The sequence below is a fragment of the Sturnira hondurensis genome, unplaced genomic scaffold (assembly GCF_014824575.4).
Source record: "Sturnira hondurensis isolate 20B ecotype Veracruz unplaced genomic scaffold, ASM1482457v3 Scaffold0016663, whole genome shotgun sequence".
Taxonomy (NCBI): Eukaryota; Metazoa; Chordata; class Mammalia; order Chiroptera; family Phyllostomidae; genus Sturnira; species Sturnira hondurensis.
This window is the reverse complement of record NW_028089294.1, coordinates 11,635,928-11,652,637: the sequence shown is the minus strand read 5'-3', so window position 1 is coordinate 11,652,637 and position 16,710 is coordinate 11,635,928. Positions and strand designations below refer to the sequence as shown.

Sequence of the window (16,710 nt, the reverse complement as noted above, 5' to 3'; positions counted from 1 at the left end):
GACAGGTGACTTCAGATTCACCATTTGCTTACATTTTCACCCCATTTGCTTTATCATTGTCCGTGTGTACATTTTTATTTATTATTTATTCATTTTTAAAATTTAATTCTTATTCAAGCACAGTTTTCTGTTTTATATTCCCAGCCCTGCCCCCCACCAGGTGCTCCCCACCTCCCTCCCATTTCCTCCCCCCACCTTAATTATTGTCCATGTGTCCTTTATACTTATTCATGTGAGTCCTTCCCCTTTTCCCCTATGATTCTCTCCCCTCTCCTCTCTGGACCCTGTCAGCCTGTTCCGTATTTGAGTGTCATTGGTCATATTTTGCTTGCTTGTTTGTTTTGTTGTTTAGATTCCTGCCTATGTACATTTTTTAGGAGGCAAAGTGCTCTTTGAGCGTATGTGTCAGAGTTTATTTTCTCTTGAGTAATTCCCCTTTTTAGAACTATTATTTTACATTTGTATAACAACTTGTTTGATAATAATTTTGGTAAATTTAGAAAATGTGATACTTTGACTTTGAAGAAAGTTGTGCTTATACCTTTGAATATCAAAAGTCTGAATTATAGCAGCTTGAACAGATTTGGTGAAGTATATCAGCACTATCTGGATGACAATGATTTTCTTTTTTTTCACAGTCCTGGAAGATACTGCTCTTTGGTGCAATAAACTTAACATGTACTGGCTTCCTGCTTATGTGGTGCAGTTCCACTAATAGTATAGGTATGTTGCCTTTCTTATTTTTACTGTGTTCATTATTGGTTTCACTTCTATTATTCTGATGTTTAATAAAGGTACAGCTTCCTTTACCTAGAATATATTATTGAGAAATATAACTCAAAAGATTTAAATGAGAAAATCTATTTGAAAAGTACCTTGAAACTATAAAGTTTAGTTCAATTATTAGGCATTATTTTTTTTGAATGAGCTTTTTTTTAAGGTTTTGTTTGTTTATTTTTAGAGAGAGGGGAAGGGAAAGAGAAAGAGAGGGAGAGAAACGTCAATGTGTGAGAGATACAATGATTGGTTATGCCTATTTTAACCCTAACAGGGGTCCTTGTCAGTGACCCAGGCATGTGCCCTGATTGTGAATCAAACCAGCAACCTTTTGGTTCGCAGGCAGGCACTCAATCCACTGAGCTACAATAACCTGGGCTATAATTTTTAAAAAACAACAACTTTAAACGTATTTGAAAAACTGAGATTCCTTTTTTTTTTAGATTTTATTTATTTATTTATCTTTAGAGGGGAAGGAGAGGGAGAGAAACATCAATGTATGGTTGCCTTTCATGTGTCCCCTGCTGGGAGTTGGCCTGCAGGGAACTGGCTTGCAACCCAGGCATGTGCCCTGACTGGGAATCGAACCTCGATCCTCTGGTTCGCAGGTCCGCGCTCAATCCACTGAGCTACACCAGCCAGGGCCTGAGATCCCTTTTAAATGTGATATATTAGAAATTCTGTTTATACAGTTTATAAATAGAATTTTGAGATTTATCGGATTTTTTTGAAAGGGAAATCTAATGTTTTATTGTGGCTTGACCTCTTATATTTTTATTTATCATTATTTTTTAAGGTTATTTATTTATTTATTCATTCATTCACTTTAGAGAGAGGGGAAGGGAAGGAGAGACAGAGAGGGAAACACTGATGTGTGAGAGAAACGTTGATCAGTTGCCCATTGGATGACCTGGCCCAGAACCAGGCTCATGTCCTGACTGGGAATTGAAGTGACAATCTTCTGGTTTGTGGGAGACACCCAACCCACTGTGCCACACCAGTCAGGGCTGTACCATTATTTTCATTCTGCTATTCAAATAATCCATTTAAAATAGCATTCATCCTGACAGAAGGCAAAAAATATTGTCACAAGTCTTTTGAGCACATGCTGAGTTATTTTTTCCAATGGAGAAATCAGGTCCTAAAGACAGCTCTTGTGCTAACTACCTTTGACTGCACATATTAATCAGATTTACTGGGTAATTGCCAACAGACAAAGTTAATCAGTGATTTTTTTCTTTTCTTTTTATTTTGTTACTAGACGCCCCCATTGTGAACAATTTTGGTGACTTGCTGTATTTCCTCATAATGGACTCAGTAACATTTTAATTGATCTGTTTTGCAGCTTTAACTGCCTATACTTACCTGACCATTTTTGATCTATTTAGGTAAGTTTTTAAAAATCTCCTCTAATATTTTTAAGCTAATAGAGAATTTCTTGCACTAAAGTTATAAAGCTTTCTTTGCTTAAAGGAAAGTAATCTGTGAAATAAGTAAAATTACCTATATAGGACCCATATATATAAACAATAAGTGAACATATATACTGGAAGAAAATACTCTGTTTACATAGCAACAGAAAAGTAATATCCAGGTGCTAGTTCAGATGCTTCAAGTGCCTGCCTCTGGGTGAGTCGGCCGTAGCAAGGGAGCGGGGTCACATAAGAACATACCAGTTTTGATCCCTGGCTGTTCAGCTCAGTAGGTTAGAGCATTGTCCCGATAAGCCAAGGCTGTGAGTTTGATCCTCAGTCAGGCCACATACAGGAATCAGCCAATGGCCCTGACTGGGTGGCTCAGTTGGTTGGAATGTTGTTCTGTACACCACAAGGTTGCAGGTTTGATCCCCAGTCAGGATGCATACAAGAGGCAATTGTAAAAAGCACAATTAAAAAAAAAAAGAATCAACCAATAAATGCATAAGTAACTAGAACAATAAATTGAAGTTTCTCTCTTACCTCTCCTCTTTTTAAAATAAATAGATAATTTTTAAAAAATTAAAATAAAAAAAGAACATACCAGTTCCCTCTATAACTGTTGGTGGGGAAACAAATGAGGGGCATCAGTAGCTGAGAAGCGAGTAATTGTGAGCTGGGGGACACCCTAGTGCCTCCTTGCTTCCTGGGGTTTTTCACATTTCCATATAAGTTTTGCAAAATACCTTAATATCTTCAAAATTCATGCTGTATGAGTATGTCAGGAGGATGTCTTTATATTAATCACATAACTAAATTACTTGATTGGTCTAACACCATCTGAAGTGAATTACCTAAATTTCACATGTAGTTAGTTGTTTTAGAATGAATCTCCACTATTACTTAGAAAATGAACATCATTTTACCCCATCTAGAATGGTGTCAGGGTGTATTAATATTTAGCATAACTTTTATTGAAGATCAAATAAAGCTTATGAAAGTTAAAACTTATTGTATTTGCCTAGAATGAAATATATTACATTATTATTTTTGTGTCAGTTGTTGCATGCTCAGTTATGGAAACGAGTTAGGGTAGACCGCTTACTGAGCGGAGAAAATATGGGTTTAGGTTTTGTTTAACTGACTTGATGGTATGTCACGTTCTTCAGTTTCTCCACATGTTAAAACTGTCACGTATTAGGATGCTCATTGTGAATAGATTATATTATTGCATAAGTTATTGTTAATTTATTCTGAGTAAATACCAATAACTTTCAGCATTTTAGGAATTCTGAAAACTTAATTTCTTCCTCCATGTTCTCTTCTAGCTGTAGATCTAATGCTAAATTTATTTTTCTTTTCACTTAGTTTAATGACATGTTTAATAAGTTACTGGGTAATGATGAGAAAACCTAGTCCTGTCTATTCATTTGGGTAAGTTCAAATTACTTTATTTTCTCCTGAATTATTGCTATTAAAATAATTATATTAAGCAATACACAGCTAGCTAGAGTAGTTCCAGAAAACAAATGTTGCCTGCTTAGTGGAATAATCAAATAGCAAAAGTAGGTAGAAAAGAATCTTCCAAGTGGATTTAAATAAGAAGCATGAATATTTAAATTTTTTATGTTAAAGTAAAATATTCACATTATGTTATTTTCTGTTTTATAAAACAGATATTAACATAATATTTCAAATTAAGTTCTTTCATATTTGGGGAATCTTTCATTTCACTTATAGAAAATAGAATTTTCATGTAAGTGTATTTTTTAGATGTTAAATTGATATATTTTCACATAAATGCAGTGGTAGAGATGGATTTTTACTTTAAGACTGGATTTTTATAGCAGTGGACTAACAAAGAATTTGAGATTTCTGTTTCTATAGTTTTAGAAAATACTGAGAATCGGAAGATAGTCTTTTGTGTTGGAGGTTTTTAAAGACATATGTTAGAAAAATGTGAGTTCATTTCAGCTTCAAGGAAATAACTGAAAGAATTGTACATTGGTAAAGAAACTTCTGAACCACCCTGGCTGGTATAGCTCAGTGGATTGAGGGTCTGTCTGGGAACTGAAAGGTCTGTGGTTCGATTCCCAGTCAGGAATCGAATTCCCAGTCAGGCCTGGGTTGCAGGCCATGTACCCAGTTGGTGGTGTGCGAGAGGCAGCTGATCCATGTGTCTCACATATTGGTGTTTCTCTCCCTTTTTCTCCCTCCCTTTCCTTATCTCTAAAAATGAATAAATAAAATCTTAAATTAAAAAAAAAAAAGAAGAAGAAACTCCTGGACCAAACTTATCCTTCTTCACCATACTCTTCATTGGGATTATGTTTACTTGAACAAAATTAGGGAGGGATTTTGCTTGTTTTTTGGATTTTTTTAAAACTGCGGGACAAGGTAAACTAAGATGTTAATGCAAAATGAAGATACAAGTGTCACTGAAATTTCCTAGGGTTGGACTGTTACTGTGATTATCCGTCATCAGGTGTAGATATGTGTATATGGGGATCTGTGACTCTGCACCAAAGCTGCAGTTGTTAAGTGACAGAAATCTGACTCAAAACTAGTTTGGGGGACAAAATGGAGCTGTGGGTAGTTTAGTAACCAAAATGCAGGAAGACTGATGTAACTGGAATAGGGTTCAGAACCCTTCAGTCATTGTCTTTCGCTCATTTCTCAGGCCTGCTTTTCTCTGCGTGACATGTTGAGTTTCTCAGACTACTTTTTCCCACTTTCCTGAAATGATTAACTTTCAGCCAGACCCTAACTCACTCCTTTGACCTTCACCCTAGAAAGGAAAGGACTCTTCCTTACCTCTAGTTCAGAAAAGCATGAGAGAGAACAGATGTTCGTCTTTCAATCAGTTACTGTGGCCAGGAGACAAGGTCAAGTTAAGGACATGACAGCTTCCATTTTGGCCGTCTTGCTTAGGGTGAATGGGAAAGGAGGGAGCAATCAAACAATAAAATGAAGCATTCAGATTAATTTTAATCAGTCACATAGCTTGAAAAATCTATATTTAGTATTTCCAAAATCTCGTTCTTCAGCTCTGAGGTCTATTTTCATTTCAGACTACCTTCTTGACAGCTGCACTGAGATGTCTAATTGGCATCTTAGGCTTAGGCTAGAATTCTTGTTTTCTCTCCCCAAAACCTGTTTCTCTACAGTTTTTCCATCTTAAGAAATATACCAACATGCAGTTGCTCAAGCAGAAAATTGTAGGCATTATCTTTAGCTTATTCTCTCACTACCCACTTCTGTCCATCAGCAGGTTATGTCAAGTAAACTGAAAACACATTCAGAATCTGTTCCACCCCCATTTCTATCTGTACTAGAACCATCCTAATCAGGCTCTCTTCATTTCCTGCCTTAACCAATGACCATCATCCTGACTGATCACCATGGTTCTGGTCTTCCCCCCCATAGTTCATTTCCCCATAAATTAGACAGGTTTTCATTTCTAAACGTAGATCGTGCTGTCAGTCTCCTCAGATCCATCCAGTTGTTTCTCATCGTACTTACCATGAAACCCTGAGTCTTCCCCCCATTTACAAAGCTCACGTGTGAGCTGGACCCTGCCTACGTAATCACTTGCTTGCCCTCTGTACCACGTCTTTCTTTCTGTAATTTGAACACAACTCGTTCCTGGGTCAAGGCCTTTGTACAGGCTATATTCTCTCTGCTTCAAATGCTCCTTGCCTATTTTTTTTTTTTTGCGCTAGATATCCAACTTTAAACAGTTACCATTTCTCTTTGTTTTTTAAGTTTGTTATCTCTCTCTGACTCTCTCTGTCTCTCTCTCTAAATGGATAAAGTAACCCTCTTAAAGGGTTGGGACGTTTAAATGAGGTAATATGCTAAGTAGTTTGGCCAGTATCTAACACAAGGTAAGTCAATGAAGCATTAGCTGTTAATTGGATAATGGTTATTATTAGAAAAATAAGAGCGATATGTGGGTCCCTGGGAATATATGTTGTACAGATGGACACTCTTTTTAATCTGTGATGTTCATTCTAGAAACTTCATATTCTGTTCTAACGGTGTTTGGCTTATAGTAAGCATATGTGTATACTGAGTGAGCGAATAAATGAATATAAATGTGTTCTGTAAGTACCGGTTTGTGGATTGAAAGAATAATGCTGGTCTAATCAACTTTCTGATTTCAGATTTGAAAGATTAGAAGTCCTGGCTGTGTTTGCTTCCACAGTCTTGGCGCAGTTGGGAGCTCTCTTTATATTGAAAGAAAGGTACGTTTGTGTATGATGTTACTGTCATTCTGAATTCCACCCGTGCCATCTTTGGGAACATAAGGAACCTAGTGAGAGAATTTGGTGTGTAGGTTATACAAATTAGGAAGAGCAGTGCTGGAGTTTTGATAGTACAATTCCTTCATATTTCAGACTTTTCTCCCTTTTTTTTTACCCTTTTATTACCTTCTTTGAAGCTACTACATCCAGTTATAGGTAGGTGTGAGTGTAAGGAAGGGATTTGGTGAGCTGTGTTGTAATGCTCAGAACTACAAATCCATTGAAACGGGTCTGGTAAAGAAAGATTAACATTGCATTTCGAGGATATTTTGTGAGTCTTCTTGCCTCACCACTGCTGATAATCAGCAATTGGTTATATTAAAGATTTGGGGGGGGTGCTGGGATGGGAGTAAAAGACAGAAAACTACTTGAATAATAATTAAATTTTTAAAAAAAGATTTTGTGAAATTTTTTGAGTTAACCATATGTTTAATAAAGCTTTATTTTATTTTAATTGTTCAAGTACAGTTTTCTGCCTTTTACCCTCATCCCAGCCCACCCTGGCCCTCCCCACCTCCCTCCTGTTTCCACCCCTCCCTTGTTATTGTCCATGTGTCCTTTATACTTGTTCCTAATAAAGCTTTTTTATTTTATAATTTATAGGACTTATTTAATTCATATTTCTTTCTTTTAGTGCAGAACGCTTTTTGGAGCAGCCTGAGATACACACGTAAGATTTTGCTTTTGACATAATATATAATTACTATTAAATTTAATTCCTAGATGTAATTGGTGTATTATTAAACAACTATTACTCTGGCCAGTATTAGAGTTCAGAGTATGACAGTACATGTCACTGATATTGCACAAACAAAATTTCCAGATCCCAAGACTCTTCTTCATCTTTGTTTGTCCCCTTACACTGCAGACGACGGCACCTGCCCTGGCTTCAGGTCCCTCATTGTTTCCAGGCCCAGGTCAACGCACCAAGCCAGCCCCGTCTGCTCTTCCATAATGTAAAATTTGATTCTCAAAATCTTTAGTAGCACCTGCAGAAAAGGTGGGACTTTTATTATCTTCCACATAGTTGCCAACTATATGGACTTCACTTATTTTGGTCAGTTTAACTCAGGACTTTCTGACCTGTCCAGTGAGTAAATCAGGTGCCATTAGCAGGTAACGAATTTGTAACAGCTGTTACCTGTAGGATGATAATGTTAATACTAAGAGTCTGGTTTTGCCCTGTGTTATTAGATGGAGCAACATTGCACACGACATGGGTTATAGGGCTACAAACCAAGTCCGAATTCTGGCTCTGCTGTACCAAACCATAGCAGCTCCACCTCCCCGTCTCTTTCTCAGCCTCTCTGCATGCTGAAATGACATCTCGATAGTACCGAGACAAAAATGATGGCGAATGTCATTGTCATTCTTTTGTAGGGGACGATTGTTAGTCGGTACTTTTGTGGCTCTTTCCTTCAACCTGTGCACGATGCTTTCTATTCGGAATAAACCTTTTGCGTATGTCTCTGAAGGTATGTTTTTTGTTAGTAAAACATTTAATTAATCTCTGATAAAAAGTCTTTTGTTTGTTTCATTAACTTATAATCAATGAGAAAATATATTTTGAGGAGAAGAGAGAACTACCCCAAACGTTTTCAAAGTCTTCTTTAAGGAAAGATGTATAAAACAAAATCTAGCCCTGGCTGGCGTAGCTCAGTGGATTGAGCGCGGGCCTGCGAACCAGATGATCGCGGTTTGATTCCCAGTCAGGGCACGTGCCTGGGTTGCAGGCTGGTTCCTTGCAGGCTAACTACCAGCAGGGGACGCACAAAAGGCAACTGTACATTGATGTTTCTCTCCCTCTCTCCTTCCCCTCTGAAGATAAATAAATAAATAAATGGTCCTTTTAAAAAAAAAAAACCAAAATCTAAATTAGTTCAAGTTTTATTACTTAAAAACAGGTAGGACTGACATACACTAAATTAAATTGGATGAAAAGTTAGATTTACCAGATAGCACAATTAAGATTTTAGAAGTATAACCTACCTGTAGAGAGCCTATTGCGAGCGTTTTAGAAGCATCAGGGTACTTAGAATAGTTGATGTGTTCATTGAAAATAATTGAATTCTGTTAATTACGTAAGTTCCCAGGTATTTCTGTTTGGCTATGGTGGGTGGTCATATATTTGAAAATAGCAAAACTTTTTTCTTTTGAAGTATTCTTTTATTTTCAAGTCTTTAAAGGTACAGACTGATTTTTCACTTCAGAGGTCCGACCCGCAAAGGGCTGACCACTGACCGATGAGGAAGGGAGGCAGAAACAAAAGCGGGCTGTGGGCACAGACCTGCATTTTGAAGCAAAGAGAGCGCAGGGTCTTTTTAGGTCTCACAGACTCGAGTGCCAGGGCAGTCAAGAGAAGAAAACTTTCTGAAATGCCCATTCAAGTTTAAACAACTTCGTGAGTGTTATGAAGTTGGAGTTATATTTGTATGGATGAGAGTTAAGAATTTACTGCATGAACTTGAAAATTTATGACCAGAATTATTTTGAAAAAAATTGTTATTAAAATAGTAGAATGCTCACACCAGAAATTCTAAAAGGTTACAGATATTTAAAAACAATATCTCTCTGTAAAGATCAGAAAGATACAAGAAGTAAAGGAATACTGATAATAACAACCTTGAAATAACATCTGTTAACCTGTTTTACCCTTTTATTTTTTGTGCACATCTTGGCCTACTTATAATGATACAGATTTACAGTTTCATGCCTTTTCTTCCTCATTTACAGTATTGGGAGTATTACCTCATTAAATACTCCGAAAAAAATGCTTTTCTGCTTTTTGGCATATTGATTTAACCTGTTTAAGAAACCAAAAGACTCAGAAAGACCCTTTGACCCTTACCCCTCCCCTGCCTTAAAGATTCAGACAGAGAAACCTGCTTCAAAGGAGAATTTAGGTTGTGATTTTAGCCTTATTCAAATCAAGTATAGTGAATTAGGGGGGACTGTGGCCAGGGTGACCACAGAGCCACTGTGTCCCTTTGTTTCTAAGTCGCCAACTACCTGCAAAGTGCCCACTCTCACCTCTGAAACGTAACACTCCGTATCCCCCCTTTCTCCCTCCCAAAATGTTGTATGTACCCAGTGTGGCTTCACTGTGCTTAGAATTTTCATGGGTTTATCTAATCTGTGTGACTTCCCCGTGCATGTATTAAACTTGTATTTTCTTCTGTTAAAAAGAAAGAAAAAAGTGCTTTCATAATATTTCATCATAGGAATATTTTTAAACATCTGTCTGTTCTTATACATTTCCAACTTTTACGAATAATGCTCTAATCAACTTATTTGTATTAAATATCTTGAATGGATTTATGATTCTTCTTTAGGATAAATTCTCAGAGAAGTAATTACAGATGAATTAAAAATACAGTAGTTTTAAAGGCTTTGATATATATTGCAAAATTTATTTCCAGAAAGGTTATTTAGTTTGTATTTTCAATTAGTTGGAAATGAAAGTTCCCCAAAACATCAAGATTTGTGACATTAGCTGAAATTTAAGTGGAAAATAGTATCTGGCAGGCATTGTGCTAAGTGCTTTTACATAGAATAGCCCATTTAATTCTCCCTGTAACCATATGCGGTAAATGATTTTATTGTCCCCATTTTTCACTGGAGCTCTGAGGCGTCAGGTCAGTTGCTCTAGGCCACGCGTCTAGTTCAGGGTGGAGATGGAACTTGAAGTCAGGTATTCCGGCACCTGAGGCTGCTCTTAACTGTTCTGCTATGTGGGCTTTTGTGTAAGGCTTGTCAATCTCTTCTTTTTTCTTTATTTTAATCAAAATACACATTAAAAAGAGCATATTCCCAGAACTCTTGGATAAATGTAAGTGGATACCTGAGCCTGGAGGTTACTTGTCCAGGGACACTAACTAGTGAGGGTCTTTGGACACAGCCAGGCCCCCATCTGGCCCTCTGAGAGCTGAGTATGTGTAACCAGTCTCAGCACACTGGTTAGGAAACTGCTTTATGGTAACAGAGCCTTCAAAACTTCAAGTGAGTAGCAATATGATAGACCTAAGTTGGCTAATTTCTTCAGGGCAACTATATAGTGTTGACACTTTGGCTTTGGTATCTTAGATGCATAAATCAAGTTCTATATTTGAGGAGTAACATCCTTTTGTAATGTTATGTGGTTTGTTGCCAAACTTATTTTGAAAATTAAAGGAAGCATGTATTTCTGATAGTGATTTATTCTTCTAAATAGATAATGTAAGTATTTCCTTCTTAAAGCTGCTAGCACAAGTTGGCTTCAGGAGCATGTTGCGGACCTGAGTCGCAGGTAAGATGTCGCGGGGTTTCACGACAGACGTGGTTTTAAAGGAATGCACAGGGAAGGCATGTCCTGGGACCTGACACAATTTATCACTGAGGTTAATACATTAATCTCACAAATTAGAGTCTTACTCCTCCTTTTTCTTTATAATTGATGATATTAAAAAAGACCTTTATGAGTGAGAGAGCTTTGTTGCCAAATCCTCTTTGCTTGCTTTAAAAGATAAATGATGCTAAAATACCAGTCATCTTGTACCGGATTTTCATCGGTGTCACATGAGCCCTGCTGATGAATACTGCTTTTGTTTGTTTTACTCGTAGCATGTGTGGAATTATTCCAGGGCTGAGCAGTATCTTCCTTCCCCGAATGAATCCGTTTGTCTTGATTGACCTTGCTGGAGCGTTTGCTCTTTGTATTACATACATGCTAATTGAAATTAAGTAAGTATTTTTCATTTCTGTCAAGTGTGTTTCCATTCCTGACTACTAAGGGCAACACTGGGATGGATGGGGGTTAAGCACAACGCATGTTTGCTTATGACCTGTGTAACTTTGGCCATGTCTTGTCTTCACATGTCTTCTCTGAAAAAGGGGATTGTATTCAGTGAGTATTTTCCATTACAGTCTGTAATGCCAAATTAATTGCTGTCTGCTGACCTGATGAGTGGAACAAAAGAGGACAGTAAGAGAGAAATAAGCAGTAGCTTGCCATTCCTGAAAGCAGCAAGAGAAGTGGATGTGAGGCAATGTTTTTAAAAAACAAGCCTTTGAGGAAATAGACTTTACAGCTGCTTTAAGCTTAACATTTCAGGACATGTAATTTTTTGACTATGTACCCTTTAAATATTAGTGTTAATTGGAATCTGTCCTTAAATTCTTGTTTTTACTGTTCTGTATACTCTCCTGGGAGATCGTACACAGTTATTTGTTTTTATTTACTACCTCTGTATGTATCCAAAACCTTTATTTCTAGCCCAGATCTATACTGAATCCCAAAGACTTATCTTAGTGATTTCTGTTCATGTCCACCTCAGTGGAACCTGTTTTCCCCACCCAACACTCCTGCCTCAGAACAGAACACTGGTCTGTTCTGTTTCTTACGGGTTTGATTTTTTTAGATTCCAGATATTAATGAGACCATGCAGTGTTTATCTTTCTCTGACTTACCTCACTTAGCATAATACCCCCAGGGTCTAATTATGTTGTTGCAAATGGCAAGATCTACTTTTTAATGACTGTATAGTATTCCTATTTCCATGTCTTAGCTATTATAAACAGTCTTATAGTGTAGTATTTCTATTAGTATTTATTTATCTGTCCCTTCTTCATTCTCATTGCTGCTTCCCAAACTGAGGCCTTTATCATCATTTCCTTGGCCTAATTAAAATAATTGTCCTCTGGTCTTTTACTTTTTCATTCTCATACATCTCTGGTTTTCCACTATTTTCCTACTAATGTGATCGTTCAAAATTTCAATGCCATACGTATTTTTCTGTTTCAAAATACTCCCTTTTGCCCTGGCTGGTGTGGTTCAGTGGATTGAGTGCTGACCTGCAAACCAAAAGGTCACTGGTTCAATTCCCAGTCAGGTCACATGCCTGGGTTGCCATCCAGGTCCCCAGTTGGGGTCGTACAAGAGGCAACCAATCAATGTATCTTTCACACATTGATGTTTCTCTCCCTGTCTTTCTCCTTCCCTTCCCCTCTCCCTAAAGATAAATAAATAAAACCTTTTAAAAACCCCAAAGCAAAATACTCTCCTTTGCATATTTTTAAAAAATAAAAGTCATTACTATAATAAAGCCCCTGTTAACCTTACCAGCCATCTATCTCTCTTAACTGTTTTTAGTTTTGTTGCTGCATCAAGATTTGTATGTTCTTGTACATGCTGTTTTATTTTTCTTTTAATTTTATTTATTGATTTTCGAGAGCAAGGTTGGAGGAGAGAGAGAAACATCGATGTGTTGTTCCACTTTTTATGCATTCATTGGTTGATTCTTGTATGTGCCCTGACCAGATAGCGAACATGCCACCTTGACGTATGAGGACTGCGCTCCAGCCAACTGAGCTCCCTGGCCAGGGCCATACTCATGCTGCTCTCACTGCCTACACTATCTCCTATCCCCTCACTCTTCTTTGAAGGCTTAGCTCAGATGTCTCCTCTTTATATTTAGTCTTTCTGGATTACCTCTACCCCAGTAGCCTCCACACTCACTCCTTTGTGCATCCATGACTCCCCGTAGGGACTTCTCCTTCGCTCGCAGAGGACTTGATTACGTTCTCCACGGTGTATCTCCTGCTACTTCAAAGGCAGGAGCTATCTATGCCTTACTCATATTTCTGTTCCCAGCATGTGGGGGAGAGTTTAAAAGTGTGCTTGTAGTGCACTTGTAGACCAAAAGTGCCCTTTGGTCTGTTTTAATGGAGCAGTCTGAACTGTTGTTGGGATGTTGCACTTCAGTCACAGTGTTGCTGTAAGAAAAAGCTTGTAGCCCTGGCTGGTGTAGCTCAGTGGATTGAGCAAGAGCTGCGAACCAAAGGGTTGCCAGTTCGATTCCCAGTTAGGGCACAGGCCTGGGTTGTAGGCCGTCCCCAGTGGGGGCCACATAAGAGGCAACCACACATTGATGTTTCTCTCCCTCATTTCCCCCCCCCAAATAAATAAATAGACAAACTTTTGAAATCTAAAAAAAGGAGATTCTTCTAAAAATAAAACAACAACAAATACCTTGTAAAATTCCTGGGCAGTTTTCAAAATTTTAATAGTAAATTCTTGAAAGTTGTTTTTACAGTAAAATTAATACAATCACTGATGAGCTCTGTTAGTGTCTGTGTCACAGATGACTGAGGGGTTTTATTTGTTGCGACAAATAAGCATATATGAAATCTTTCTGGTTGACAAGTCGATTGACTAAAAATAGATAGTGGGGAAAATGCTCACTTTTTATCTTCGTCATAATTAACATAATTATTGGGGTTTTTCCCACTAAACTCTGCAGAGAAAGGATTTGGAAAATTCTTTGTTTTCCTTTGAGTTGCTCCCATTGCCATTAGTGACCAACCACTTGTGATAAAGTAGTCCTTTGCTTTAGGTAATTAATGTCTGGTAGATTGAATGGTAAGCAGCCAAGTGAGGCACACATTTGCAATTTGGAATTGTTTTTTCCTTTTAGTAATTATTTTGCCGTAGACACTGCCTCTGCCATAGCCATTGCTCTGATGACATTCGGCACCATGTACCCCATGAGCGTGTACAGTGGGAAGGTGTTACTTCAGGTAAGGGTCTTCCAGTGTGCCTGTGAGCACTAGCTCGTTCTTCTGCCAGGCTGTAAAATTGTGTGTGTTCTTCCTCCACTGGACTGTGAAACGTTTAGCTGTTGGAGGGCCCTATAGGAAATGAAGCCAAAAAATAATCTCTGAAATGTTTATACTAAGAACTAGATGAAATTACATTGGCCCATAAAATAGGCACAAATCTTTCTATATTTGTAACATAAAACAAAGTCAAAAAATTTAAAAGATTGCCTCTAATAATGTTTCAAGCGAGAACAATGTCACAACATTTTTTTAGATATCTTCCTTAAATAAATTTGTGTAAATTTATTGTATAATCAGGCTACTGTATAATGTTTCTGATTGTTTTCTTTTTTCCTGTGGTTGAATGAGTGAGAATTTAGAATTTCAAGCTTAAAATTAAAATGGTAGGTTAGTACTTACTGAAACAGTGGGAGCACCTGTGGTCAAGGACCGGCGTGGAGAGGTGGTCCCCCAGCCCCGGACGTGTTCGTGCACACGGCTCTTCCTTCGGTCTGTGCCTCGCGCCCTTTCTGGGACTTAGGGGTAGTGTCCCCATCTTTAGGGCCCATAACAGCAATAAGATAATAGTCGTATAGTGCTATACTTGATACAAAATGTTACCTTCTTAAGGATTTTTTGGTTGGTTGATTGTTTTGATTGGCTGATTCTTTAAGCCTTACTTGGTCCTCGCAGCAGCAGCTCCTTTGTGAACTGCAAAGAGCATGAGCTGCTTCTTGGTGTCGCCCCACTGCCGGGGGCAGTCGAAAATCTGCCCTAAATCGTGATAGGGCACCTGTCAGACAAAGCAGAGTTTTGTATAAGACGCAATATTGTTAGTTTCTGGACGATTGTTGCAAAAATCTCCCTTGATACATATTTTATTTTTTCCCCAGACAACACCACCTCATGTTATAGGTCAGTTGGACAAACTTATCAGAGAGGTAAGATGGAATGATAAATAAAATCATTTTAATTTATAATTAGAGATGCAAAGAGTGGATACAAATAATACTTTATTCAACCCTATCTAGACTTTAAGGGAGTTTGTGTTCCTGTCTCATTAGGGGACATAATGGTGACAAAAGCAGAAAGATTGAGGAATTATTCGGTCTGGAGACCAAATTCACTTGCTATAAATGTGGAAGGTGATGGTCTAAGGACCACTCTACTCCCTGTATAAATGCTGTGATTCTTATGATTTCATATTCACACCTTGGGGTTTGAGTAAATTAAAGCCCATTTTAATCTGTTCATTGCTTCACCCCCTAACATCTTGGGGGTTTATATTTTGTATTGTTATAAATGTCTACCTGTTAACTAATGAAGGAATATGATAATTGAATTATTTGGATGTGGAGAGTATTTTAAACTATTGGTTGTTGGTATTACAAAGGCCACTTTGACCAGTAGAGCTGGCGGCTGTCTCAGCTGGGGGAGCCTGCGCCACTGCGTCAGGGCCATGCACTGTGCATCTGTGCATCTGTGCTTGGAATTTCTGTGGGGCCCTCGTCCAGATAACATGCATTGTTGTGCAGAAATTTGTTAACAGAGTTCAGAGAAAGAAATGAGAGAGGAGAAAAACAGCTGCAAGCACAAGGGCTGGGTATAAATGTATTCCATATTGATCAAATGAAGAGGACCACACACTGTTGAACAAGGTGGGGTGGGAGGGTGCAAAGACCTGCTTTTAAAAGGACTGGTGCAGACAAGAAACTGGGGGAATGGGCCTTTGCTCTACTGAACAAGCAGAAATGGAGTTTTGGAAGTCCAAGATGAGCATTTTTGGACCCTCAGGTTTGGCTCACTGATTAAGGGGGTGGTCTGGGACTGCTCTTGGCTAGTGAGTGTCCTCATGCAGGGCTTGGCCATGTCATGTCCAGGCCAAGAGCAAGTTCATGCATGGTGGAATGGGACCATGTTGGATGTGTCAAGTAAAAGCAACCCTATTTCTTTATTTTTGATCAGGTATCGACCTTGGATGGAGTTTTGGAAGTCCGAAACGAGCATTTTTGGACCCTAGGTTTTGGCTCATTGGTAGGTTTTCTATATATTACTTCAGTTATAATTGAAAACAAAACTTATAATTTTCTTTTTTTTTTTAGATTTTTAATTAATTTATCTTTAGAGAGGAAGGGAAGGAGAGAAGGAGAGAAATATCAGTGTATGGTTGCTTCTTGTGAGTCCCCTGCTGGGAACTGGCCCACAACCCAGGCATGTGCCCTGACTGGGAATCGAACCGCGATCGTGTGGTTCGCAGGCCCGCGCCCAATCCACTGAGCTATACCAGCCAGGGCCAAAACTTATAATTTTCAAAACTAAAAAAATACTTTAAACCTGGCTGGTTGTAGTTCAGTGGATTGAGCGTGGGCCTACGAACCAAAGGATCACAGTTCAATTCTCAGTCAGGGCACCTGCCTGGGTTGCAGGCCAGTTCCCAGCAGGGGACGCACAAGAGGCAACCATATATTGATATTTCTCTTCCTCTCTCCTTCCCTTCCCTTCTAAAGATAAATAAATAAAATCTTTTTAAAAAGTACTTTAAAAATTTTATAGGTCCTTTTATTCCCATTTTTGTTCAATAGAGTCCAAAATGTAGATGGACTCAGAAACTTAATTAAGATTAATAGAGGGATTTT

General features: G+C 38.2%; 1 protein-coding gene across 2 annotated transcripts in view; it reads left to right on the top strand.

Annotated features, from left to right (window-relative positions):
- The window catches only part of SLC30A6 (solute carrier family 30 member 6), a 34,753-nt gene that overhangs the window by 9,441 nt on the left and 8,602 nt on the right, over positions 1-16,710 (top strand). The window contains exons 3-13 of one of the 2 annotated variants that reach the window (XM_037066627.1): positions 639-723; positions 2,123-2,165; positions 3,561-3,626; positions 6,359-6,439; positions 7,134-7,169; positions 7,880-7,974; positions 10,736-10,784; positions 11,099-11,218; positions 13,951-14,053; positions 14,968-15,015; positions 16,040-16,108. In XM_037066627.1, the coding sequence (XP_036922522.1) occupies positions 639-723; positions 2,123-2,165; positions 3,561-3,626; positions 6,359-6,439; positions 7,134-7,169; positions 7,880-7,974; positions 10,736-10,784; positions 11,099-11,218; positions 13,951-14,053; positions 14,968-15,015; positions 16,040-16,108 (795 nt within the window). Of the gene's footprint in view, positions 1-637; positions 724-2,122; positions 2,166-3,560; positions 3,627-6,358; positions 6,440-7,133; positions 7,170-7,879; positions 7,975-10,735; positions 10,785-11,098; positions 11,219-13,950; positions 14,054-14,967; positions 15,016-16,039; positions 16,109-16,710 lie in introns of those variants that run through there. The other variant, XM_037066628.1, reaches the window with a different exon arrangement.